Source organism: Nesoenas mayeri (assembly GCF_963082525.1).
Source record: "Nesoenas mayeri genome assembly, chromosome: 8".
Taxonomy (NCBI): Eukaryota; Metazoa; Chordata; class Aves; order Columbiformes; family Columbidae; genus Nesoenas; species Nesoenas mayeri.
In genome coordinates, this window is record NC_137554.1 from 3,564,113 (window position 1) to 3,591,443 (window position 27,331).

General features: G+C 36.7%; 1 protein-coding gene across 2 annotated transcripts in view; it reads left to right on the forward strand.

The window, feature by feature from the left end:
- BRINP3 (BMP/retinoic acid inducible neural specific 3) overlaps positions 1 to 27,331 on the forward strand; it is a gene marked incomplete at both ends in the record, with an annotated part of 211,652 nt that overhangs the window by 167,372 nt on the left and 16,949 nt on the right. For both annotated transcript variants that reach the window (XM_080348486.1, XM_080348487.1), the window contains one exon: positions 8,143 to 8,365. In XM_080348486.1, coding sequence (XP_080204612.1) covers positions 8,143 to 8,365 — 223 coding nt within the window. The remainder of the gene's footprint in view (positions 1 to 8,142; positions 8,366 to 27,331) is intronic.

Genomic DNA, 27,331 nt, shown 5'->3' on the forward strand with positions numbered 1-27,331 from the left:
TGTGATATTTTTAAAAAACATATTTCTTTTATAAATCTCTTTAATAATATCTACACAATATTAAGGCAGCACTTTATTGAATAGCAAACATAACCAGCCATTTGAAATGTAGGTCCTATTGCTTTTTGTTCTCACAGATTACCAGCTTTGTGGTTTGAGGTTGCAATTTACAGTGGACATTAATATTTCACTTGCTGTCATATTTATTGTCCTGGTTACAATTAAAAGCATTGTTACGGGAAAGGAATGATCATACCTTGGTCACATTATTAGAGTACAAGGTTTTCCACATACAGTAATATTATGTTAAAAGTATGATAAACTGTTGCGGATTATGAGATCTTTCCTACCAGAACTCTTGCTCCTCACAATAATTGTAGCTACCACAGAGGACTCCAAGGAGGATGTAGTTGCATGGAACCATAAGCAAATTTATTATTATTATTTCTAATACATGGCAACAATTAAATTTGGGGTCTGTTGTCATAACCACCCTACAAAGATACAATAGGAGACAGGCTGAAGAACTTGCAGTCTAAACAGAAAAGGCATTTGAAGGGTAGCAGAGATAAAGATTTATAGACAAAATATTGAGGCAGCTGTTTTGAAATAAACAGGAATAATCTTTCAACAACTGCAAAATGGTGGGGTTTTGACAGAATACAGTAAAGTGCTTTGACCTTCATTCTTAAAAGATTATTCATTTTGTAATTTCTTACTTTTTAGCTTTCATGTTATAATACATAGTTAAAGATTGACATAAAAAGGTAATATTTCTCTTCTGTCAAGGTGAAATATTTTGTTTTATTCGAGGCAAAGTAAAGCAAGAAAAACTTGCCATGTATTTCAGAAAAATAAGGAGCATTCAGAGAATTTTAGAAAATTTCAAAAGTTTTCAGTTGTATTCTAATTTTGATATGCTGAAAATCCTTTGACAAAATAGATTTTTCTATGCTCTGCACAGTTCTACTTGAGCCTTCTTTGTTGTGAAATTACTGGCTTTAGCAGCTTTCCTTAGCTTTTGTATGAAATTAATTGGTAGTCTTCTTTCCCACTTCTAATCTATAACAAAAATAAGCTAGTATCTGTATTAAATAGTAGGCCTATTTACAGCATCAGCAACTAAGGTCAGAACTGAAATGGGCATCGAGGCTAAGTAAATTGGCAGAGCAGGATTAGATGCCTTGCTTTGCTGTTGTGTGTCATCTTTTCTGTAGGTAAACTCTATGGTTAAAATGTTGATTTATGGATGAGGGAAGAGCAATGAATGCCATTTACCTCAGTTTTAGCAAGACTCAAGACATGGAACCTGGCCATGCAACTGGATTTTTACCCATCTGTTTGTCATTGCATCCAGACCACTGTATCTTAACTTGGATAGCGGAATACTGTGGGAGACAGAGTGTAAGGTTAGTGGGCCACATATCCTGCCTGAAGACCAGTGACAAGTGGAATACAGCAAAGGTCTATTCCAGGACTTGTTCTGCTTATCTTCTTCATCAACGACCTGGAGGAGGCAGTGAAATACACTCATCAAGTTTGCAGATGATACCAAATTGAGGGAGGGAGATGGGAACCAAGTGATATGCTTAAGAACAGGGCTGCCATTCAGAGGGACCTGGACAGGCTGGAGGAATGGGACAAGAGGGACACAATGGAGTTCAGCAATGGCAAATGCAAAGCCCTGACCTGAGCAGGCAGAGCCACAGCAGCCAACCAGGCCAGCCCTGCCTGGCCAGAAGCAGGAAAGTTCCTGAGGCCTGTTGGCAGAGCATGGAGGGAAGCAAGTAGTGGCCTGAGACCACCAAGGCCACCGCATCTTGGTTGGTTAAGAACAGGGGCGTGACCAGGAAGAGATAAGGAGGCTGTGCTCCAGTTTGCCAATGTCTTTCCTGTGCTGTGGAGCCCAAAGCTAGATGAAGTATCTGAATGTGGTTTAACAAGTACTGAGGCAAACTGGAGCATGGTCAGTGATGTCCCCAGGGTGGTTGGGCCTGGAGCATGCACCATGGGAGAAAAGGCCATGGGAGGAGGGCTTGGTTAGCCTTGGGAAAGGAGGCTTCAGCAGGACTTAAAGCAGGCGCCCTGTCTGCAGGGAGGGGATCAAAAACATGGAGCTAGGCTCTATATCACAGCAGCATGGTTAGGGTTGGAAGGAACCTCTGGAGATCATCTAGTCCAACACATCTGCTAAAGCAGGGTCACCTGGAGTAAATTGCACAGGAATGTGTCCAGGAGGGTTTGAATGTCTCAGAGAAGGAGACTCCACACCCACTCTGGCAGCCTGGGCCAGGCTCTGGCACCTCCCAGCAAACAAGTTTCTCCTCATGTTCAAATGTGTTTCAGTCTGTTCCCATTGCCCCTCACCCTGGTGTTGGGCACCGCTGAACAGTCTGGTCCATCCTCTGACACCCACCCTGTATATATTTATAAACAATGATTAGATCCCCTCTCAGCTTCTATCTCCAGCTGAGCAGACCCAGCTCTCTCAGTCTCTCCTCATAAGAAAGATACTCCAGACCCCTCAGCACCTATATGGTTAGAGGCAACACGCATAAACTGAAACAAGAGAGGTTCAGACTGGATGAAAGGAGAAACGTTTTTCCTTGAGGGCAGTTGAGTCTTGGTTACCCAGAGAGGTTGTGCTGCCTCCATCCACTACAGTTTCCAAGACCTAACCAGACCAAACCCTGAGAAACCTGGGCTGATGACAGAGATGACCTGCTTGGAGCCCAAGGTCACATCAAGCTTAAATTAACTTCTGATCCTATCATTATGGTTTAAGAAGGGAGATAGCTTAGCAAAGTAGCAGTAGTCTACAAAGAGTAGTGGTCATGTGTAAGTAATTATCATCATAAGAATGAGAAAAGATGAAATATAACGTAGACCATGAATTCACTTCAGCTAATTTTGAAACTATTAATTGCTCTCATTTGGACTAGCATGTCAAACTATATAATTTATTTTTCAGACATATACTACCACATTCTTGTTAAATACCGGTCAATTTTTGTCGATTTGCCTTGAACCCACTGTAACATTTTGTTCTAATCAAAGCAGAACAGTTTTTACATGAGATATCATATGCTTCTAGGCTGTGATGGAAGAATTTTAAAACCTTTAGAGTGAGTTAACAAGCTTGATAGAAAAAAGGACATATGTACAAATGACAGATGCATAGATTTTGCAGACAATGCTGAAGTGTCACAAATGCTGTCAATCAAACTAATGAACATACATCATTTTATCCACTACAAAGTTTGCCAAAGATTTTTTATTATTATTCTTAGATAAATAGGGAAGAAAAATGTTTCATTAAAGCATCATTTAGAGAAAAGACAAAATAGTCCATTTCAGTTGCTGTCAAATGGTAGATTTTGACATGATAATATGATGTAAAAAGTGGTTTTCTCTGACAGACATAGTTTTACTAAGCTTCATTAAATGGAAAAACTACTTCAGTCCAAAATCTTACTGATTTTAGAAAATACATAGGCCATGTATAGGCCTATTTTCAATAATGTGTTTCAGTCAATAAAGGACTCTTAAATTGACCAGGCAAAATACTTTTTCATTTATTGTCAGGTTGCTTTTGCTCAGAAAATATTATTACTTTTTCCATATTTGGATGTTGGTAAAAAAAAATGGTTAGATTAACTGCATAATCCACAGTTAGACAAGGTTATATATTTACTGAAACATTACATTGTAATTTCCAGTATTAAAAGTTTTGATGCCATAAGATTAAATTATTTCATTTAATTTAGCTCATCAGAATATTACATTAAATAAAATGACAGAATAAAACATGATGGAAGGTCAGCTCCCTGGTAACAGTAATTTCTAGAGGCTGAGAGAAGACGGCTGAAATTTCTTCTAGTTTACTTTGTTGTGAAACGATTTCTTTCTGAACATATCCCCAAATGGAAGTTTTTGTCAAACTGTTTTGCTTTGCCTTCTCCCAAACTGCATGTAGATTGTGCCCCCAGCTTAACTTCTTCACAGGTACCTGAATGCTGTCATTCATTTCAGGCATTATACAGAGCCAACGTTAAAACAAACTGTACTTTTTTCTTTATTAAAAATCCATGTCAAATTTGTTTTTTTCCTGTTTACCAGGGGACTCGAGGATTTTGACCTTCCATAAAGTACGTTACTGAGATGTGCCTAAACACAAGCTGTGGCTTAAAGGAGCTATTGTTTTATCCTCCTGCTCGTGTTATCCTGACTGCAGTCGCTGAGATTGTTCTCTGCCTTTACACAGAGCGTGTCTTGGGCTGTGAGGGGAAATCACTCTGATTCAAACCCCCACAAACTAGAAATAATATCTGTGACTATCATCTAATTTAAAAGAAAAATTCAGGAAGAACAGTTTGAAAGTTTAGTCATGGACTTGCTCTGTTTATCAAAAGAAAATAGAAGAAGAAAATGCAGTGATATTATGTTGCATGTCACTCTTACCGGCATTATATTATACAGTCAGATGTCAGCCTGTGGTACCACTACTAACCTGGTTTTCCAAATTCTCAAGCTGTCATAAATCTGTTGGCTTCCCAGATGTTTCCAAAGAGCCTCCTAATGGGATCTTAGGAAACAAACTAGCAGAAGATATTTTGATAGCCTGGGAAGATTCCAAAAACCACTCAGCTCAGCTGAAATCATTGAACCATTTATAAAGTGAACTTTTAAAATGGACACAGAAGCGTGCCGTCATCTTCTCGGTGTGATGGTCTTGTACAGATCTTATGATTCAAAATATTAGGCACATGCGAAATATTCGTAGCAGAGAAATGCTGTTCTTTCCCAGCACAGCATAGACACCCTTTTTTCCTTGTAGCAGAACATTGTAAAATCCTTCAGTGAGGGTTACTGCATTTTTCTGGTCTGTATGCAGAATGTAAATCGTTGTGTTCAGCACTGAGCCCCTCTCTGACACTGAATAACACTGAGAATCCCAGTTACAAGCTAACGAGCTCTAGGCATTTCTCACAGCTTAAGTGTATGTGGTATTAATTTCATTTTTCAGCAATAATTTTTGCTAGTATTATGATATTTTTCATTTATTTTTTGCCACTGAAATTTGTCATTTCAATCTCCAGACACCGTTAGTACAAGGAAGATTTACCTTGCAGGAAGGGATAAGAGAAAAACAGGCATGGCCAGCTATAAAATGAAAGTTAAATAAACTTAGTTGATCAACTGCTGCATGTGATGTTCTACATTTTTCCTCATTATTTGCAATTAGTTAACAATATGAAAAAAAATGGTATTGCATGTGCTACCTGTGTGAAAATAAATGTGTTGAAATCTTATCATTTGTAGTATCAAGTATCATGTTTTTAAAGTATCAATTTCTATGGCCCCCAGCACTGAAATACTGGCTGTTAATCCTCAGGAATGGCTGGTACAATGTGTTGATTAGAGTGTAATAGTTTAATCATCTCTCAGTGATAGGAGTTCATGCTGTAGTTTCACAGATCATGAAATGTGTCTGTTTAAGATACGAGCGCATTATCTTATCTTTTTTTTTTTTTTTTTTTTTTTTTTTCAGAAAGCACTATGTACCCACGCTCATTTTATCTGTCTCTCTTTTATCTGCATTGTGGTGCTCATTAGCATGATCATATAGGGCACTGGGATAGTCAAAAATGATGTTTATTACAGGGAAATAAAAGCTGCATTTTCTTATTGGAAATGTTTTTGCATTGCAAGTTAAGGAGTATAAACTCTCCTTATCACCTCCAAACACGGCATCCGATTAGTTGGTAGCTGCAGAGCTTATTGCCATTGTACAAAGGACAGCAAATTGACAATGTTTCTTAAATAAGTTATTAAAGCAATATGAAAATTGAAAAGGCATATTCAAAGTATCTCTTTCCTCAGGGATTTGGGTTTATTTTTAGCGTAATGAAACTGAATTTAGGTAAATAAACCAGGGTCTCAGAAGAGCAGAAGAGAAATGAGAAGTTAGCAGTTAAAACAGGTAGCCAGGAATGTGGCTTTTGGATCTGATCCTTCCTCTGAATTCATTAGACCTTTGCCAGTTTCTCCAAACTGAAGATCTACATTTTGCCAAAGGACATTTGTAACAGTTTAACAGTTCCGTTAACCTTGTTTTCTATTCTTTTTGTTTGTTTGCTCTATTGTTTTACTACCACTTTGTTAAATTTGCAAAGACAAGTCAGACATAACTCTCTCCCATGGCAACTGAGCAGGCCTTGAAGGGAAGTGAGGACCGAGAAGTGTAGCATGAGGAGATTCGGGTGTAATTGTCACTTGGGCAGGGGAAAATGGAGAAATGGTTTTCCCAAAACTATAATAAGACTCACAGAGATGCTATCCTGGTGGTGCAGAATTTATCAAACACTTTGATTAAGTCCAGTTACTAAGCTACAAGACCAGGAACTTACCCTTTTGGACTGAGGATAAGAACCAACTTCTTAGACAAAATTAGGGGAAAGCAAAGGCTCTGAATACTTGATAAAATAAAGAAACAGTTCCTTTCCTCAGTCTCTTGGTTTGTACCCAGGAACAAAAGAGGGGCGTCACTGCTGTCCTCAAGGGGATGACTGAGGGCAACTAATACTCAAGGAGGAAGGCGTGAGGAGAAAATGAATAACACATTGGAAATAGCTCCCAGATACATTATTAAAACCACTTTGTGAAATATAAAATCATCATCTTTGCCCCTTGCCTTCCACTTTTTTACCTTCCAGAAGACCGTTCAATGACTTTTGTCTTCTGGCGAATCTTAATCCATCACAGAAATGCTATGCCAAGATCTGGCTGTTCAATTGCATCGTGGCCCAGTGTCCCTCAGGATGTGGATGGGAGTCACTGTAGCTCATTTAGAAATTTCTATCCATCCATTTTTCCTTTTTTTTTATTTATTTTTTTTTAATTTATTAAAATGTTGTTGAGAAAGCTAAACTGAAGCTAAAGCTAAAAGCATAAGACGTTTTCCCCAAACAATCCTCTCCCATGAGCAATCTAAAATTATATCAGTGTTAAATATTATGATTAGCTCTAGTTTTAAGCAGGAAGCTACTTAAATTAGTTGGAACATTGCATGCCCATAGCCTCCTAAATTGCAGACAACCCAAAAGGAGCATCTGGCAGGGTGAAAGCCAAACAGTGGGAGAAGTGACTTTACTGCAGGAACAAGCTGAAAGAAAAAATGAGTTGTGAAGGGTGGGAGGATAGCAGCAGACAGGAAAACATACTGAGACATGGAAACAAGAAAGGAAAAGGATAAACATGTGCATTCAAGTGTGCTACTCATTTTCTCTTTTTCTCTTTTTTTTTTTTTTTTTTTTTTTTTTCCCCGCAGTAATTATAGTCCTTATAAAGGGAAATGTTTTTAGGTTCAAAACTTACAAATCAACTTGTAAATAATCCTACTTATTAAAATATACTCACTTGCTAATAAAATTCCGTTAATAAGATTCAGTCTACATATATTATGTGGACTGAACTACCAGAACAAACCACCAAGCATAGGATTTTCACAACAACAGTGATCCTGTGATTTTAAAAAGTCCTTTTTACCACTTTAGAGGTGGGGACACGAGACAAAAAGAAGTTATGAGATATTTTTGAAGTATCAAAATACTGTAAAATGCTTTGAAAGGCTCTATTTCAATTCTAAATACTTTGGAAAGTCTGATCCTTAGTGGCTTGTCTCAGGTGAAATAGCATGTCTTAAAGAGAGCTGGCTTGTAAAACAACATTTACTTGCATTTGCTAAGTATTGGAATATACTCCTTTAATGACAGATTCCTATCTTCTCCAAATGAATCAACATACATTGATCTTTAAATATCTGTTTACAGATATTTGCAGGTAAGAAACTCTAGTTCTTATTTAATCTGTAGATTCTCTAAGTTGAGAAACAATAAGAGCACTTGTATTTCTTTTTAACATCAATTTAGTAAATATATAAATACTGACTTTTGCTGGTTTTATTCTAATATTACTACTAGTTACTTTTCTACTTTGAAAGAGTTAAAATCTTCAATTCTAAAACTGCAAAAGTTCACATTTTAAAAAATCAGAAGATCAAGAAAAAACAAATTAGAAGTTAATTTTTCCTGTAACAATAACCATAATTACATAATTAAAGCCTATTTTTTTTTTTTTCAGATGAATTCAAATTATTTATGAAAAGGCTGCCCATGAATTATTTCCTGAACACATCTACTGTAATGCATTTATGGACAATGGATTCTAATTTTCAGCGTCGCTATGAGCAACTAGATAACAGCATGAAGCAACTCTTCCTCAAGGCACAGAAAACTGTTCACAAGCTCTTTGGCCTCAGTAAGAGATGCCATAAACAGCCACTGATCCGCATGCCAAGGCAGAGGTAAGAAAGCCCATGAAAACCTGAGAAACTGCTGTCTTGACACTAAAATCTCCTTAAGGGCATCAATGTGGGAAAAGAGCGCAGCATACGGTACATGCACAGTATATAATCCTTGTATATGGAGGACTTGAATAACTCCAGCTTTCAATATTGCTCCATTTGTGTTTTCCTAAATACGGTGGGAAAAGTCAAAATAAAACCTGATTTCTGGCTGACTGCGTATTACGTGAGGCAGCTCAAAAGTAACATGAGCATACAGATTCTTTCCATTTGGTCTGCTGTTTTAGAGAACCATATTTTCAGTGGAACTTGGCCAGGTGTAACAGTGCCAAATAATTGTATACTGAACACTGAATACCTATTCTGAAGCAAACACAGCTATTTTAAAAACTTCCCAGGTTGTTATACAGTAGATACTACATACTATTGATTTCTCATCTCATTTGTCAGATATGAATTAGATTTGAAAGGATGCCTAAGGAAAGGAAATAGAAGTGTTTTAGTCCTTCCTAGAAACAGAGAGATCCTGAAAGCCAGTTAGTCAAATCTGTGTTAACATAAAGTGGCTATAGTTTATTGCTGATCAAAAATTGGTTCATTGAAATTAGTGGAATGACACTACAGTAAATCTGAAATGAATGAGCTTTTAAGGACGCTACTCTTCTGAGTGCAAGCATCGTGGGCCTAATTGAGAGACTCCTGCATACAGCATGTATCTCTGTCCGTTTTAAAGAAATCTAGTTTAGGTTCAGTGTTGCAGAACTGCCAGAGGTGTTCTACTCACCCTCTCTTTCAGCTCTCGCATTCCAAGCTGAGGCTTCATCAACTTCACTTCACCTTTTGGTGACAGCTAACCCGCTTTTGCTTTCAGAAGGTGACAGCTGTTAAGGCTCTCATGTCCCCCTTTTTCTACATCTTGTGCTTTGCTTTGTGATCTGCTATTTGAAACTAAAAAAAATGTATTTTTCACTTGTGGGGTCATTTTGTAATTAGAAAACATTCCTCTAAGAAAGGTTGTATAGTCACCGTGGCACTTCAACATCGTCTCCTGTGTTTCTTGGGCATGACCTAAATGAGCATTCTGAAATAGAGATCATTCAACATGAAAGACTTCAGCAGGAACCCAGAGCTTTTTAAAACATAAGAAATAGAATCCAACCTCCCTATCTCTTTCTCTAACAAAATTTAAAATAACCAGGTCTTCCAAAATAACCACTGCAGGGTTCTGGGGCAATTTTGAGTTGACATGGGTAATGGCAATGATAGAGCACAGATAAACTGAGACAGAAAAAAAGCAAAGATCAGTTGAAATTATTAATCAAAACACCTTTCTTGTTATATGAAGGATTTTTTTATTTTTTTTTTTTTCAAATGCAAAACTTTTGACTTCATGGTTTATTTGTTAATAATGAATTTGACTAGCAATGGGAATACTTAGCCAGTGGGATGCATTTGCTAAAAGAGAGCATTTTCCAAGGCTGGATTCCATCTAAATATCTGGGAAAATTGCCTTCTGACATCGAGGCTTTTATGGCTGATAATCAGAGCTTTAAACAGAGAAGTAATGGAAAAAGGTCTAAAGAAACTGGTTTAATTTCCACACCTTGTTAGAAAAAATCTGATGGACTAAGATAAAGGAACTGGTAAAGGAATATCTGTGAGCAGATAAAATGCAGAGAAGAAAGTGAGATGAAAGAAAATAGAGGTATTGATAGAGTAGTATTCAGGTACTTCTCATGATGAGAGTATATTTAAGACAAAGAAGGTGCTGAATTTTTGATACAGAACTGATAACAGGTAATCATGGGTAAGGCAGTGGACAATGAATACCTGAATAATGCAATGGACAAAATGAATTATTGCTCAGGCTGCAAAAACAGACATTTCAGCACAAAATGAGTGGACTAGCAGAAACAAAATCAAGTGCTATAATTTCTTTTGTTTAAGGGAAGACAGGAATAAAATAATAATTAAACAAAAAGAAAACAATGCAGCTTCATGGGCCAATTGATATTCTAGGCTCCAAAGAAACAAGAAGAGGGAATTGGAACAAAATGTAATCCTTTCCAAAGACTTTCTGAACAACTCCTTTAGATTAGTGTTTGGGTTCCCCTATTGATAGATAAGGGTGAATTTTATTATAGACAGAGAAATTAGATAGAGTTAATGGAGATATAAATAGTATTTTAAATTGCATTTTATGGGCACTTGCCTTTTCAGACACGGATTGAAGAGACAATGCTTCAGTTTTTAATAAAGGTCATGATGCTTGCAGTGAGTAAAAACAAAATAACTGTGCTAAGGTTTAATTTTACACTGTATTTCACAAGTCAATAGAAGATATATTGAGACTTGGTTTTCTCTTTCATGAAACTGGGAGGTATGTCCTAAAAGCTTAATATAATTCATGAAAACTTTCTATGAGACTGAGTTTTATAGAGATTTATCTATGTAGTCTGCCAGAAATCATTTTATCACACTTGAAGGAGCTCCTACATACGGTCAAGGTTATAATTCTTTACTGAAAGTACCTCTTTTCTCTGGCCTCAATATTTTGTTATTGAAAATGAAAGAAATTGTTGCTTGATTTTATTTTTTTTAAATTAGACAGAAATACCTGCAACTTTTTCCATATTTCCTGAAGAACCATGCCTCTTCGTAAAACCAAATGAGATTTGTATTTTAATTTTCTAATCCTTGAACCAAAATACCATTGAATCCTCTCATAACATCATTGTTCATAGCAGAAAAGAGTCAATTAACTTCAAAGTTAAAGTAACTACATTCCCATGCCTCCTTTTTAAACACAGTTTATATTCTTCAGCTAGAATAATATATAAATAGTTTTCTTTCAGTCTGCATTAGCAATCAGAACAATGTCTTATTTACTGCATTTTGGTGTACACTGAGGATGGGAACAGGATTATTATTTTTATTCTATTCTGTTCATTGCAAATCTTTTCAAGTTCCAGATGTTCTTCCCAGATTTTAAGCTTTCTTTCATTAACATGAAACAGACCGTTGTTCCTTTTTATGAAAGTTAAATCATGCCAAGATACATCAAAAGTCTGTAGATTTCCATTATAAACTGTTATGGTGCTACTAAGTGTAAATTTCAAAAATCACCTGGATTAATTAATACACTTTCTGTAATCAGTGAGGTATTTACTGGTTGTCTGGATTCAAAGAAAAATACCAACTGGAAATTCAAAACCACCAAGGAGCACAGAAATTGGTGTGTAGATAATCTGTTCCTATGTTGTATATAGGGGTAGAACAATAAAACATTCAATTTCAATAAATAAAGAGAAAAACAAGATTAAAAAGAATGCACTCTGAAAAAGCAACTTGATGTTCTGTGAACAGTGCTGCCAGGTGAGCTACTGCCTCCATGAATTTGAGGCTCTGCTGATTCAAAAGGCTCAAGTGATTATTACTGGTGCGTTCTCATCGCGTCAACACATCATGTGCTTGCTCGTCACTTTGCTTGGCCAGATCCCACCACGTGCAGCAATTGTTATTCCACTAGATGGCCAGCTCTTGCTGTGATTTTTCCAGGGGAAGGTTGTTGAAACATAGCCAGTGGCACAATACATTTTGCTTTGCAGGAACCAGTAGGTGGTGTAAAATGCATACAGCAGGGTTGTCGAAACAGTGCTGGAAGCACAAGATATTTTGCTTCGTAGGCATCAAGATGAGGGGTAAAACCATCTGTCTGCCCTCAGCTCCTCATGCTTATTTCTGCATTAGGACCATGAGGTGTAAGGAACAGTTGTTAATCTTTGGGAGCGGTTTGCATATGGTATCTGTAGTCCAGTATATGTACTCTGAGAAGAGGACTGACATAGTCATGAAGCTAGTTCAGGCTCTTGATTTCATCTTTCTTGGATAAGGTAAGAAAGGTGATGCCCTGTCACAGGCAGCAAAAGGCAGGCTGAGCATTGTCACTGCACATATAATCTCATGTTAACATCACCTTTGGATTGAGTCATCTTGTTTTTCAAAGGCAAAATAAGTGGAGGGAAAAAAATATGTATCATATTTACTCAATGGGGATGTCCACGTAGGACACGGCAGCTCACATATGGCAATGGGAAGAGGTAAAGCAGCAAGTAAAGCTGTGGTTATACATTCATCACTGTGTTATGGGCAGGGAAAGCTGGTTTTGTTTCTGATTTGGTTAACATGGCAGCAAGATTTATTTTCAAATGTAATGATTCTATGCTGACAAGCTGAAATCACAGGAACAGAGATCTGATCCTACCCGTGTTGCTGCTAGCGAAACCCCTGCCGTGAAGCAGAGCCAGGGGTAAGAAGGAACTTACACACACTCAAATCATGTAACTAAAATGACAAAACAGGAATATCTATGCCTAAAAGCATAAAAGAAATGTAAATTCTGTTGGAAGAGAAGGAGAATCTTCACTTTCCCAAATATTTTTATATAAGAACGGCAATGATTCCCTGTAATTGGATTTAATATTCAAACACCAGTGAAAGACACTGAAGACAGGGAAAAGTTTTCATTTCTTCCTTCAGAAGTGACAGTTTAGTACTTGATTTCATTCTTTTCTGTGTCATTCAAATTGTTTCCATGGCTAATGTTACCCATTTGAGTGAATGTGCTCTGTACAGTATATTGTTGTATGTATGAACCTTGGTTTTATGTAGTTGAAATAACTTCATAATGAAAAAGGTTCACTTGAGGACAAATTTAACCACACAACATATGATTTAATAAAGACATAAACAAAAATAACAAAAGGAGAAACAGTGTAAATGTAACAATAAAGCAGTGGAAAATATTAAATCTTCCTTGGCATAACAAAATGGAAATCTACTGCAACAAACTGCAACTGAAGATTATGAGCAACTCAAGTAAATAAGAATTTTAATTTTAAAAGATGAAGGTACAACACTTGGACACAAAAGCACGTACTCTTAAACAAAGTGTCAGTATTTGAATTTCTGAAATGACTGGATGCTTAATATTACCATTTAATTTACAGGGAAGATGTCTCTTATCCCAACAGCCTAGCCAGTTTTTTCAAGGATCTTATTCTGGTAATGTAAACTGAAAGTAAATATAGACAAAAATACTTAATAACTTTAACAAATATTTTAATTAACATTAAAAACCCCTTATTTCTGAAAGGAAAGCCATTCTCAGAGGCTTTATGTTTGAAGCATGTCTTTATCTTCATAAAGGACTTTTTTTTAGCAAATGTACTCTGAAGCCAGTGTAGACTTAAAAGGAGTTAATCAACGGGGGCAGTGAATGGCTGCATCAAACAGAAGAACTGAAGAAAGGATTCTGGTTTTTTTAACTATAATTTATTTTGGAGTTCCCAACTTTTTTTTTACTTTTTTTTTTCCTCTTCTTTCTGAATGTCACAGAGCAGAGAATTCACATGCCGTAGACTCACAACAGGGCCTGAACACTATGGCAACACTTCAGAGAAGGAACTTGTATCTTAGATTTCTTTTCAGTCCACATGCAGAAAAAATATTTGAGATATTTGACTTTTTTATAGCATTCATAACAGATTACATCAAAATACTGAGGCCTTGAAACCTGTTTTCTTCAGAATTCTTCAGAATGCAATACAGGCAAAAAAAATATATTGTAGATTGATCCCATGCTCTCAGGATGTTACACAGGATTAGTTCCTTGCAACCCAAAACTGGTTATCAGCTACTTTAGATTGTTTTGCTACAAGTATAATTGATTCATGGGCACAAAATTACTGAGGAATAAATTCTTCCACCAAGGAAGTCACAAAATTCAATATATGGAAGTTTCACAGTACATCACACAGAGATTTATCTTTTCAAAGCACATTTGTGTCATTGGATGTGAAGGAAAAAATCTAATTATACATCACTTAGCAGACTGCTAGAATGAGGGTGAGCTATGAGTCTGAATAAAATTGTGTTACAGAAAGATCGTGTAAAGACAACAAAACCTCAGCTGAATGGCCTGAGTCTAATGTATATGATGTTTCTGAACAAGAGGTGCTAAACAAGCAATACTCTGGTTTTAGAAAATCTTCTCCTTTTAAGAGGTACAATGTATGATAGAGACATTCTTAAACAAAAATAATTCTAAGAACAAACAGAGAAAAATGTACTTAGATTGCACATCAATTTGTACTATAAAAAATATCTGAAAATTGTTTGATCTCCTTCAATTAAGGCATTGCATGTAGGAGTTAGAAATATGTTTGCAAGTTTCAATGTAAAGCAATGTCTCTCCAGTGGAAACTTTGATTTGATCTAACACATCAGGTGCACATCTGAACCTTGCATGTCAGAGAAAAAGAAGGTGATAAGATGAAAGTGTGTGAGATAAAATGAAGGTCAGCTTGGCAGTGGTTGCTTTACTAAAACGAATGATGATTTCTCAAAGGAAATAAAATTATCTGCTTTGAGGTGATACCTTTAATTGGGTTGAGGATTAGAGTTATTTAAAGCTAACGTGACAAGAGATTAAAAATATGATATACAGGACTGCAAATAACAGGTCTGATGACAATGACAAAGTAAGATAAACTCTTGTGTATATGTGTTTTTTCACACATATTTCAATAACTGTATATTGCTCTTAGCATCTGTCCTTGTAATATGTTTTCTCTCAAGGAGATCTGTTTTTCTGTTGCAGCACTTCATTATATAATCATAGAAGCTGTTCTTGATCACATGCTACACATGAAAATTTTTTTCAATCTCCCCACAACTCCATTTTTGATTTTTTTTTGATGAATAGCAACATTAGAATGAAGCAATTTCACTGTATTATAAAGTGCTGTGGAAATAGTAGACAGGTTATATAAATGTCATAGATCAGGAGTATGCCTGCTTCCATGCTCTGGACATACCATATGTGTAATATATAGAATGAAGTCACATCTCTCTATGTTTTGTCCTTTTAAAGTACAGACTACCTACCAGTGCAAGTGCACTAGCAATCGTATTTCATATTTTGTCACACAATGCGAACTGTTAAAAAGATAAAATAATCTTAGCAGGAACCAGCTGACATGAAAGGAGTATACCGATATAGTATGATATATGATATTAATTTAATATTGCAGGATGTTGTATGACAATTTCTTTTAAGACTTGCAATACTAAAATACGATTACTGAATCACTAACCACTATTGGAGTGCTGCTGCACTGGTAGACAGTCTATACTTTAAAAGCACAAAACACTGACATGAGAGATGTGACTCCATTGCATGTATGACTCATATATTATATAGCACTGCTGAACATTCCGACAAGATCTCAAAGGCAACAGTCTCAAAAAGTGTAACAGCCGAAGATGACTCGAGGAAAACATTTCACTCAAGAAGAGTGGCTGCTTTGGTGTACATCTCTTTCTCGTGGGCTTTCTTCTAAGAGCAATAGAGTGACAGGACCAGAAAACCCATATTCCTTCGTAAGACTCATTTCCTATCTATAATCTAGTCCTGAGAAGGGAAAGTTGGGCCTAATTTCCCCTTCTCCCTCATGAAACAGAATCTAGAGCATTCATTTTTTTTCAGATCTGTTAACACGCATTCCACTACAAGTTGCCTCAGGCCCTTCCACCTACCTTCTTGTTATTTCTAACCCAAATGTCCAAACTTCCCCCCCTTTTTTTTCTGCAGACTAATTTTGTAGTGCAATTGGTGCTCTCAGTACTGGAGCCTGAAAATTTGAAGACAATAAAACACAAACAGCTTAAAATAACATTTTAATTCACATATATGTGGTATTAAAAAAGAAAAGCACAGATCAAGAAAAAGCTGCTGCAGAATTTCTGCTACAAAGACACAGTATTCAGCAGATTAACCCCAGTGTAGATGACAATACTGAGGGCCTTGCTTTTGGCCTTGTTTTTTTTTTTTTATGTGACCAAACTGCTGTAAAGCACCTTCCCTCAGGCCAAATTTAAAGATATCTTAATCACCTACCCACATGAATCACTTGTAGAAACAACACTGTGGTGACTTACAAGGCTTGCAAACCTACACTTAAAAATAATTATTTGACTTGTAGATAGGTCCTGGCACACATTTTTGGGCTTGGCAGCTTCTGTTTGCTGCCATCCTGATGACTACCTGTCTTTGGAGTCATGACATGTGACATGATGGAATGAATCTATCTAGATAACACCCCCCTACCGTCAAGCTTCGTGGTAATGTACACCACAAATGCAACTGGTGATCAGACATGGATACCAGGATGAGAAACTTGATCTTGGACCACCTTGGCCTTCAGGCTATCTCCAAGTCCAGAAAGTTGCAGTGTCTTCCAGATTCCACTGTATAATCTCAATGTTGCTTCATCTGATCCAGAAGAATATAAAATCTGCCACAAGGGCACATCTTTTACCACCTATAAGTTATTAAGTAAGACAGGAGAAAAATAAGAAAGGGTGACCTTTGATGGTCAGTCTCCAGCATCAGGCTTCCTCTGTGGAGTCACCAAAATCCCTCTGTCTGTACCCACCACAGCACAACAGGGCTGACAATATCACATCTCCCTTGCTCTCTTTTGTCTATTTGGTGTCTTTAGAGCAATACACAGACTGTCTCATGCTCAGCGTTTGTACATCTCACAGTGGGGCCCCAACCTCAGCTCAGGCTGGGATGAATTGCTGTAACATAAATGCTTTTCTCATCTGTGCTATTTGAAGTAAAAATGTGTCTCCTCTGTGGGAAGGTGATATTAATGCAAAGCATAAGAAAGATTTGACATGAGTGCAGAATAAAAGGAAAGATGAAGACTGGACTTGTGGGGGGTGGGGGATGTTGCCATGCAGATCCGTATTTCAGGCAAAACCTTTTCAACGCTCTGATGCCTCACTGACAAAGAGGTCTCTGCTTGTCAGGTCATGCCAGTCAGCACTCTGAAAACAAGTTTTTCAGGTTCTGAATTCTAAGAACTTCTCAATTAAACAAGTTAAAAAACCCTGAGATATGCATTGACATAGAAGCAGACACATACAAACAAGTGTCATATTTCTCGCCTTTGTTAAGCCACATGCGATTGACTCTGCTCACTCACTTGGAAGGTGAGATACTGATTCGCCAAGGGGACATCAAAGGCCAGACTTTAACCTTCAGGGTTGTGCCTCAGGTCATCTCAACTAAAGACATATGACAGCTTTGTCTTTAGACACATTTGAAGGTTGGATGGTTTCAGGCCTGCGGAGAGTGGGATTTCAAACCTCTGATTTTTAAAAATGCTTTGAAAGGCACTATAAGCCTGCCTCCGAGTTGTTCATATTGTCTCATGTCTACTGTCTTGTTCCATTTTTTTTAAAAATGAGTCCTTTGCTTCCAACATGCAAAATGCACCAAACCCATTGTGTCTTAAGTGCTTCTAAATGACATGGTTCTGGGAACAAGTTTCCTACCTGGCCAGTGCATACAGATATGATCATGAAAAGACTTTTTCAAATTTTGAAATGGCTGTTTCATACTATGTCATTTTTCCATTTGCAAGACAAAGAAAGAAATAATTCTAATATATCAGCTTCCAGGTCATTCAAAGTTATTAATTCTTTCTTATTTACAGTTCATTATGTCTTTTATAAACCAAAAATACATTAATTTTGATGTAATATGTTCTCTATATTTTCTTATGTGCTCTTGGTAAGACCAAAAGAAATTAATAGAAAGAATAAGGTGCATATTGAAAGGTAAAGGGTAGGGAGACATTTGATATTTCTGAAATTGAATTGCTAGATAAGAATTCAGTTTGTGCATAATTGCTATGGATACTGTCAAGGGCGCAGTAGTTTATGGACAGAAACAGCAGGAAAAACTTATATACAACAACAGTTCATTTTTGAAAACATGAATGTCTCTACTGTCAGTAATGAAATGACATGAGCTAGAAACTGTCTTTGCCCTCTCCCCTCATGTTTCTCCTTTCCTGCCTTCCCCACTTTCTGAATGAAAAGCTTTATCGCTGAGGTATTCACCTCATAGTTTGTTTTGTCAGAATATTTACATTCCTGACAGATTTCTTATAAGCTCAAGGGCTGCATTCGAAGACCCCCGATAACACAAACCCGAGAGTTTTCAGTTCACTTTCTGTCTGGTATGTGACAATATCTAGCAAGGTATTACCTTGCTTCCGATATGACTATATACCACTTGGATATTTTTGTATCTCAAAAAATATTCCAAGTATTAATAAGGAGCAGGTTATCATCTCTTACTCTGTGTAATATCAGAGTTAGAATAATTTCAAGAGTGATTTCTGCTTTCCTTATTCAGGTTGACCAAATTATTTGTACCTGGAATAGGAACATGTGCTTTCAGACGACTTACCAAACAAGAGAGAGGAAAACATGAGAGCAGAAGACATGAGAGAAGTTGCCCATTAGAAATGTTAATTTTCAATGCAATCATTAACTGCCATGGGTATTTTGCAGAAGTACCATAAATATAGCACAGAGAACAAATAAAAAACACTATGGTATCAGTATGATTCTTTAAAGAAATCAATTTTAAAGTCTTTTTAGGCAGGGAATAAAAAAGCTTCAGGCTGAGAGAATGCAAATAGAGTTTTATTTCATTAATAAGTGAAGGAGGTCAGGGCCTTAAAACAACATCTGAAATGAGAACAAGGTTGCCTTTCTACCCAGTTTCCTTCCTTGTTCACACTTTAACCAGTATTTTGGAGTTAAATAGTTGTCTCCATATCCTACAACTGCAGAAAAAACAATGACAAAGTCAAACATTTAAGATATCTGTGGCCTTCAACCCACACCCAGTGGAAGAAATGGTGGGAAGGGTTTTTTCCACATGATTGTGTCAGGATTCATAAGAGGAAACAACACGGAAATCACACCCTGGGATCCCACGTGATCTGTCCCAAGTGGCTGGAGGGCAAGTGCTGATTAAGAACGAATAATCTGTTTACCCATCTAGTGCTTGCTCTGGTGGACTCTAAGGCATATTAAAGAGATACAATTAATAGCGTAGTTTAAAATTGATGACCACATCATTAGGAAAAAAAAAATCCCTCAAGTAGCAGATAATACAGCACAGCTGCAGAAGACATTAATTCCAATTAATTTGTTAGGAAATTATCCCAATCATAGTATTACCAGTTTTCTAAAAAGCCATATATGGAGGCACATATTATAAACATAAAACAAAAGACTTATGCACTGCAAGGAGCAGAAGTAATAAAAATTGTTGGCACTCCGGACAGAAGGTGACACTTGCTAATTTTATAATGTAGTTTTATTTTATTATCTTTAATGACTGACTTGTCTCAATTGTCAAGTTATTAAATTAAGAAGGTGACCCAAATCAAACCAAACTGAAATCTTCTCTGAATTCTACCCAGAATCAATTTTTCTTTGCCTACTTTTCAATAATAAGTGAATGCATTTGTTCAAAACTCAAGAAATGCTAAAAATAAATGCAATCTCTACAGAGAATCAAGCTTTTATCCCCATTGTGAAGCTTCTGTCATATCTACCACAACATTTATTTTCTCCAGGTTTTAGTTAAAAAACAAAACAAAACAAACCCAGAGGCTTCTTATTTTTATTTTCCTTTGATTATCTGGCTTTTTGATCAGATTCTTAAAAAAATAGTTCCTGTTCTACCCATATGACAGGAATGACTTCAATATGCATTCAGACCTCTCCTCATTATATGAAAGTGCACCAAATGTCAGGATTTGTTTCATCAATTAAAATTAATGTGTAAAACTTTGTTTTTTAAAAAAAGAAATTTTGAAAGAAATTAGCTTTTCAAAGTGCATGTCCATCTGAAAAACAGCAATTAGAAATCTCTCTCAACGTTGCTTAGGCTGTGTTCATTATATTTCCTAAGACTCGCCTTCTTTATCTTAAATAATATTTCCAATAGAAGCTGAAATCAAGATCATTATTTTAAACATTCATTAGTTTTAGTTTTCATTTAGGGTTTGTTTCTTTTTTTTTTTTTTCTTACAAATTTAAGAAACTTCTGGTTGATAGCTAAGAAGAAATCCTAAAAAAAAGTTGTTTAATTGATCTTGGAAGAACCCAAGGGCATCATGGCCTTGAAACTGTGCATATCTTGTTCCACACATTTTTGCACAAAGTTGCCTTAATTTTGGAAAAAAATGGAAACAATAACTGATGATTTTTTTAATGTAAGTTGAAAGCTTACCATCTGTGTAGATTGCTTCATCAGTGTATTGTCTGCAGAAAGCACTACTTGTTTAGATAATTCCTGGAGTGATGGCTAAGGTACAGTATAAATATAAATGAGATAGTTGGCAAATAAGTCCAAGATGTGAGCAGGGTGCTGTGAAATGGATCCTGAGCTGCTGACTGTGTTGTCCCTAATGTTTCTCTACAAAGCTTCAGTTAAAGAAGCTCTGAGTAGAGACAAATGTAGCAAATCCCGAGACAGCGTGTAGACTTTCTGTTCAATCAATTTAGCCCTCAATACAGCACAAAACGCCTGAGTAGCATTTTCTATACTGCTGAGTCCAGTCCACGGTTTAATGAATCTTGCCACTGGTGTGAGGTTGTTCAACATTAAGTGATTTTTTATTTCTTCTACTGACCATCTGCTGCATATGTAGGCTATTTATTTTTGTATATCCACATTTGGATATAATGTCAACTGCATTGGAGAGGAAACCTTTTACTTGTGGTTTAAGAGATGAGCAAAAGTTCATAAAAGCCAGAATCCTCAGCTTTGAATGATAGAAGTAGAGAAACAGGTTTCTACCCATGAATATTTAAAAGGAAGTCTACACAGAATATCTGCATCTGTGCTTCTAAGTGTTGCTGCAACTTGGGGCTGGATTAACTTCAAAGATAAAAATAGATCCTCTGTCTATGAAAGGCAACATTTCTCTGTACTGAATAGAGATTAGTGTCCTGACACAGAGGAGTGAAGCTTCATAAAGAAGTTTTCTACGGGAGGCACCTGTGAATCTTGGCAAATGATGATTCCAGAGCCTGTTTCTGCTTTTTGCTGAATAGCAGACAGTCATCTGGTTATAGAGCTCTATAGACAAATTCAGATGAATGGTGGCACACAGTTGTGAAGTTGATGACATTGCAAGTCTCACAGTCCATGAGATCACACATCTCACCCAAACTTGCAAATATATTTTACAAAAAAATAACTCTTTTAATCTATTTTGTCTTTGAAGTTTTCAAGAGCTTTCACTACATCCCTTACATCCTTTGTGTGAAGATGATAGTGAAATGGAACCGATACTTTGCATGTGTGAAACTCACATAATTTTTATTTAATTCCTAGTTTAAATGTCTAGCTTTGATAGTAAACATAAGTAGAAATACCTTGCAATATTTGCAGATCATAATCCCTAGTTATAGCTAAAATAGTTAAAATGTACGACTCTACACACACAAAATCATTTCCACACATTTATAGAAATTTCATGAATGAAAATAAGGAGAAAATTTTCAGAACTCTCTCTTCAACCAAAACTGTACAACTTTCCTTCAGAATTGTCAAGTAGAAATTGATTGTGCACACAAGTTAAAAGGCACAAATCTTTTATTCTTAATTTTATATATATATACATATATAACTGTGCTGGCTTGTGGATTCTGTTTTTGCACTCTGAAAAGCTTTGTTTTAGGAGGGTACATCACAGATTAATCCTTCTGAGTCATAGCACTTTCCATGCTTTGGAACAAAAAACTCTATTTCACAACAATTCTTTGGTTCTGATCTGAGGTATTGCTGTCATGATTAAGTAGAAAACCAGAGTTTCTGACTATCAGATAAAAAGTACTAGTTAGTTACAGTAGTTTCCTCTCTTCCTGACCTTATTACATGTTTCTTTTTAGATGTGAACTCAGTTGCTTGATCACAGTTCAAACCAAACATCACATCAATGTTATTCAGGAGAAAAGTGAGCGGATCTGAGTTTTACTTGTTTGCACTCTTATGTCTGCAAGCTCTCCCAGACTTCAATAAGATTTTCATTTCTTTATTGGCAACATCAGTCTAGTACGGATTCATTCTTTTGAACCCCAAATAGTCTAATCCCTTCTCCCCCCAATGATGTAAGTTGACCGCTTACTGTTATTTGTGCCCAGTATCCTCATGGAAAAGTACAGATGCTAAATCAGTTCAGCTAATCTGTAAAAAACCAGAATCACTGATATATATATAGAGAGAGATATAGATATAGATTTTTTTTTTTTAATGTGGTCAACACTTTATATTCAGGTATGGAAACTGCTGTACTTCCGAGGTTTCATTTGCTTACCTAGATTTCTAGGCTGTTCTGCATATGTTGTTGACATCAGAAGGTGCTGAATTAACATTTCCACTGGAGGAAAGGAAAAGATTGAGCGCTTAATTTCTGGAGAAGATAGCTTTTAAAGTGCAGCTAACATGTGCAACTGCCAGTACTAAGGCACCTGGATGGCAGTAACACTTTGCACACTTTTAAGCTGTAAAGTAAAACTGAGTATGATTAATGGGATGGCTTTACACATAACAGCACAGCTGGGGATTATGTTATTTTATATTCATCTTCCAAACTCCCATAAAAGTAGATTATTGTAGCATAGCACTTCTGAATAGTTACATGATGATTGGACTCCTAACAGCTTCTATGTTCTTACAAAAGGAAATATACTGCATAAAAACTCAGTCTTCCTCTGTGGAATTCACCTTTCAAGGAGGAAGAGGACTATAAAGCACTGGAAGGCTGTTTAGGGGACACTGCGGTCATTATGAAAATATCAGAAGAGAAGTGAATATTTGGCTGGGCATGAGAAAGTACATGAACAGAATGTTTGCTTGACTTCTGTGGCCCAGGTAGGCTGAGGAGAGGTTGAGGACCCAGCTGGGGCTAGGCAGCTGATGGCTGAGCACTGCTGCTCTCCTGGAATGTCCTGAGCTGGAAGGACCCACAGGATCATGGAGTCCAACTCCTGTCCCTGCACAGGACACCCCACAGGTCACATGGTGTGTCTGAGGACGGTGTCCAGTCTCTTCTTGAACACTGTCAGGTTGGGGCTGTGACACCTCCCTGGGGAGCCTGTGCAGTGTCCAGCACCTCTGGGTGAAGAACCTTTTCCTCATGTCCCACTGACCCTCCCTGGCACATCTTCTGCCATTCCCTGGGTTCTGTCACTGTCACAGAGCAGAGCTCACTCTGCCCCTCCTGCTCCTGCTGAGGAACCTGCAGCCCATGAGCTCTGCCCTCAGTCTGCTCTGCTCCAGCTGAACAGACCCAGGGACTTCAGCGGCTCCTCATACGGCTTCCCCTCCAAACCTTCACCAACTTTGTGGCCTCCTCTGAGTATCAGCATCATAGTTGTTACTGTACTTCATGGTGAAGGGATTAGTCACAAAACCATTACTATAGTGTGAAGACTGTGCCTATGTTCTTCCAAGGATCAAGCGCAAATTCCTTCAGTGTCGTGTCTGAGCCTGAAGAGATGCCCCAGAGCTTCTGTGGTGCTGACAGCACCTGTGGTGGGACCTGTACACTAACACCTCAATAACCTCAACAGCAATAGGCATTCAACTTCTGGTTTTTATTCCCCACTAATCAGAAGACAACAATTTGCAACCATCTAAATTCTGCTGAACTTCACCTGGAATTAGAATTGCTGCTATATGTTGTGTGGAACCTCATTCACAAAGAAAGTTCATTTAAGGGGTTGTTGGCATCAGCTGGGAGATACTCACTGATCTCACAACATATGAATAAGAGTTCTTTATAGAGACTATCCAAATTAATATACTTCTTATAACAAATGAAATTTTCCTGTATTAATACCAATTTTTTCAAAGATTTTATTACTTATGACCAGTAGAGTCACAAGAAGGGAAAATTCTTATTGTTTAGTTTCTCTCCCATTCTTTTTTTCTGTTGTTTGTCAGGCAGTATAAGTTTATCACTAATGAAATATGAACAATTGAATGAATTTTAACTGTACCGATAGTGAAAAGGATTCAGTTTGATTTCTGCAGTAGCAATCATACCTATCTACAGAACAACTTGCTCTCGGTCTGGCAGGTATCAAAAAGATACAGGTACAAAGAAAATTAAGAATACAGAAATGAAAGTTTTCTGAATTTCCTTTATACAAATAAAATTCCCTGAGTAGGATTTCAGTCCTCTTTTTTTTTTTTCTTCCTTTTTAATTGAAGGGTAGTACTAATTAAATCCACATTTCTGAACACTGTGTTCTTCAGTATGTGTGTTAAGGATCAAAGAAGATATTGACATGGCCTCAGATAATACTTCATTGTAAAAATTTCAATTTTTTCATGGCTATGTTAAGCTTTTAGTGAATCGGTAAAGAAATTTTGAATGTATTTCAAAACCTGTAATTTTCTATAGAAAATTAACTTTATTCAGCTGCCTATTATTTAGCATATAGTATTGTATATCTTTGTGAGGCAACAACTGTGTATTTAAACTAAAGCTAAACACTGAAGACTGTTAGTAATATCAATATATTAGTGCAGTGTCATGACTGTGTTCCTCGAGTTCTTACAAGGATAGATTCTCCTAGGAGAAACTTAAGTTTGATAAGAAATACTTTAGCAGGCCAGAATGAAATAAATAATAATAGGTGATGTATTGCTTTAACTGACAATGAGAAGGAATAATACAAATACATTAACCTTGGCAAAGCCATCTTAATGATAAATAATGTAAACAGATACTCAAAAGCATTGTTCTATGGCTAAAAAATACTGTTGTTCTTCATGCTTTATAAATACGTCAAACTAATAATTTTCAGTCCAGTTGTTCAAACCGTAAACACTGCTTTAGAGAACCATTTTGGCTGTGAAAACAAGGATATTTTTAAAGAAAATCCCCCCTTGAAATGGCTCAGCTTTACATATCCACTGTAACTCTTCTTTGGCAACCTCTGATAAATGGATGTGCACAGCGCTGGTGGGTTTCTGAACATCCCAACAGCTGGTTACGCTACATTAAAGAACAAGTAAGCTATTGACATGAGCAATGAGTAGTGTTGTCCTGTGGTCATTTTTCATTTGTCATAAGCATATTAACCCGGGAAAAGGTGACATGTCTTAATGACTTCAGAGACACTGGCTTTGGCTTTTGACCGACTTCAGTGTTCATAGAAGATCTGTTAAAGATGTGCTTCTACAACAACACAATTTAAAATATATCAGGCACCTATCAGAATACTTTCCCCCAAATCTTTGGGGGTTTGTTTTTGTTTGGTTTTTTTTGGTTTTTTTTTTTTTGTTTTTTGTTTTCTTTTAAGAAGTTCTTGCCTGAAAAACACATGATTTTAAAAGAAAACAGTTCTGTATGGGCAAAAACTAGTAAGTGCTCTTTTCCAAAAAATTAGACTCTCTTCATTGAATTCCCACCTGAATTTTCAGAATGTTTGGACTCACACAACTTAAAAGGATCTCCATCCTATGGACTATCTTCTTGCTTTCATAAAACTTAGAGGAACTCAATGTTTTTGATACTTCTAATCCTTTGCCAACTTTTGTAGATATTAGCTGAACACTTCTATAACTTGTTGGCAGGAATAACGAAGGAATTGCAGACAGTACTGGTAGACAATACTGCTAAATAAGCTTGCTTTGTTTCAGATTCCAAGTGGGAAAACATGCAACATGAAAACAAAAGCAAGAAGAGTGGCTTCTTTAGAGTCCCAAATGAGAAAGCTTAAATGGCAACGAGGTTTTCAAAAGTCCCAGCACCAGAAACAAAATTACGAGGATTTATCCTTAGCAAGTATCACATCTCCTAGTTTGATTTGTGCTTACATATTTGAGAAATTCTCTGTGTTTACATATGACCACACTTTTTCCCTAAAACTCCCTCAGTTTTAAATAATTTATAAAGCAGAACCTCTACTCATTGCTTCTTCCTTTTCTTGTGAGATGTCTTGTAATTAACAGTACCATCCTCTTGGACAGATTTTCACATGATGTTTTTCATCACCCAAAGAGCATCAAGGAGGTTTAAGCTTGACAAACATTTATGTGGAGATTTAGCAATAACAGAAAACAGAAACAGCAAACGTAACTCCACATGGGTACATAATAACTATAACAACACTACAGCAAAATTACTTTCGCCTCTACAGATTCTTGGATATGTAAAGGAATGACCCAGCTAAGACAAACAAGCAGTTAATAGGGCATGCAACAGACCACATTAAAGCTGAATAAAAAACAAGCTTTCAAAATGGTAACATCTAAGAAGAAACAGACTGTAAGTTTGAAGAGATGTAATTGGGAAACCAACAAATCTCCTCACAATGTAGATGATGTAGAATCTTAGTTTTTTTGGTTTTTGTTTTTTTTTTTTTCTTAAATCAAACCATCAGGGTAGTGTTAGCCAAGTCAAAAATGGAACAATCAGTTTGCCTAAACTCTCTAAAGTGACAAAGAGGAAAAAAAGAAACACTATAGTGATCTAGTGGAAAATTGCAAATGTAGCAACAGATGGCAGGAAATGGAATTTGCTGTCTTATCAGGACAATAAAGCAGAAAACAGTTGGAGTAAACTTGTTACAAAGGAAAAAAAAAAAAAAACTTGCAGAAGAAAATAGGACAGATACTCTAGTCCACACCTATAGATTCTATTAAGGACAATCTGTTTTTAATTGGAGAGGGTTTCCTCAGCCTGTAAATGTAGCACACATGCTCATCTAAAAAAAGTATTTGCAAGTCATTGTCATGCTGAACACAAGTGGTGCTCATGCACTAAATTAGATTCACTGTTTAGAGCCTACAGGACTCCGGCCGCAAACCAGGAGAATCATGAGTGGTGTCTGAAACATCTTCACAAATCACTTCCACTGTAGTGGATCCTGAGTAGAGGAGCTGCATATTTCTACAGCTGAACTCAATCACTGTTGTATCACAGGTTTTGAAAACTTATTATGCAGATGACTAATATATTCAACATGGCTTGACGCTAACTAGAATCGTCTGAAATTCTCTCT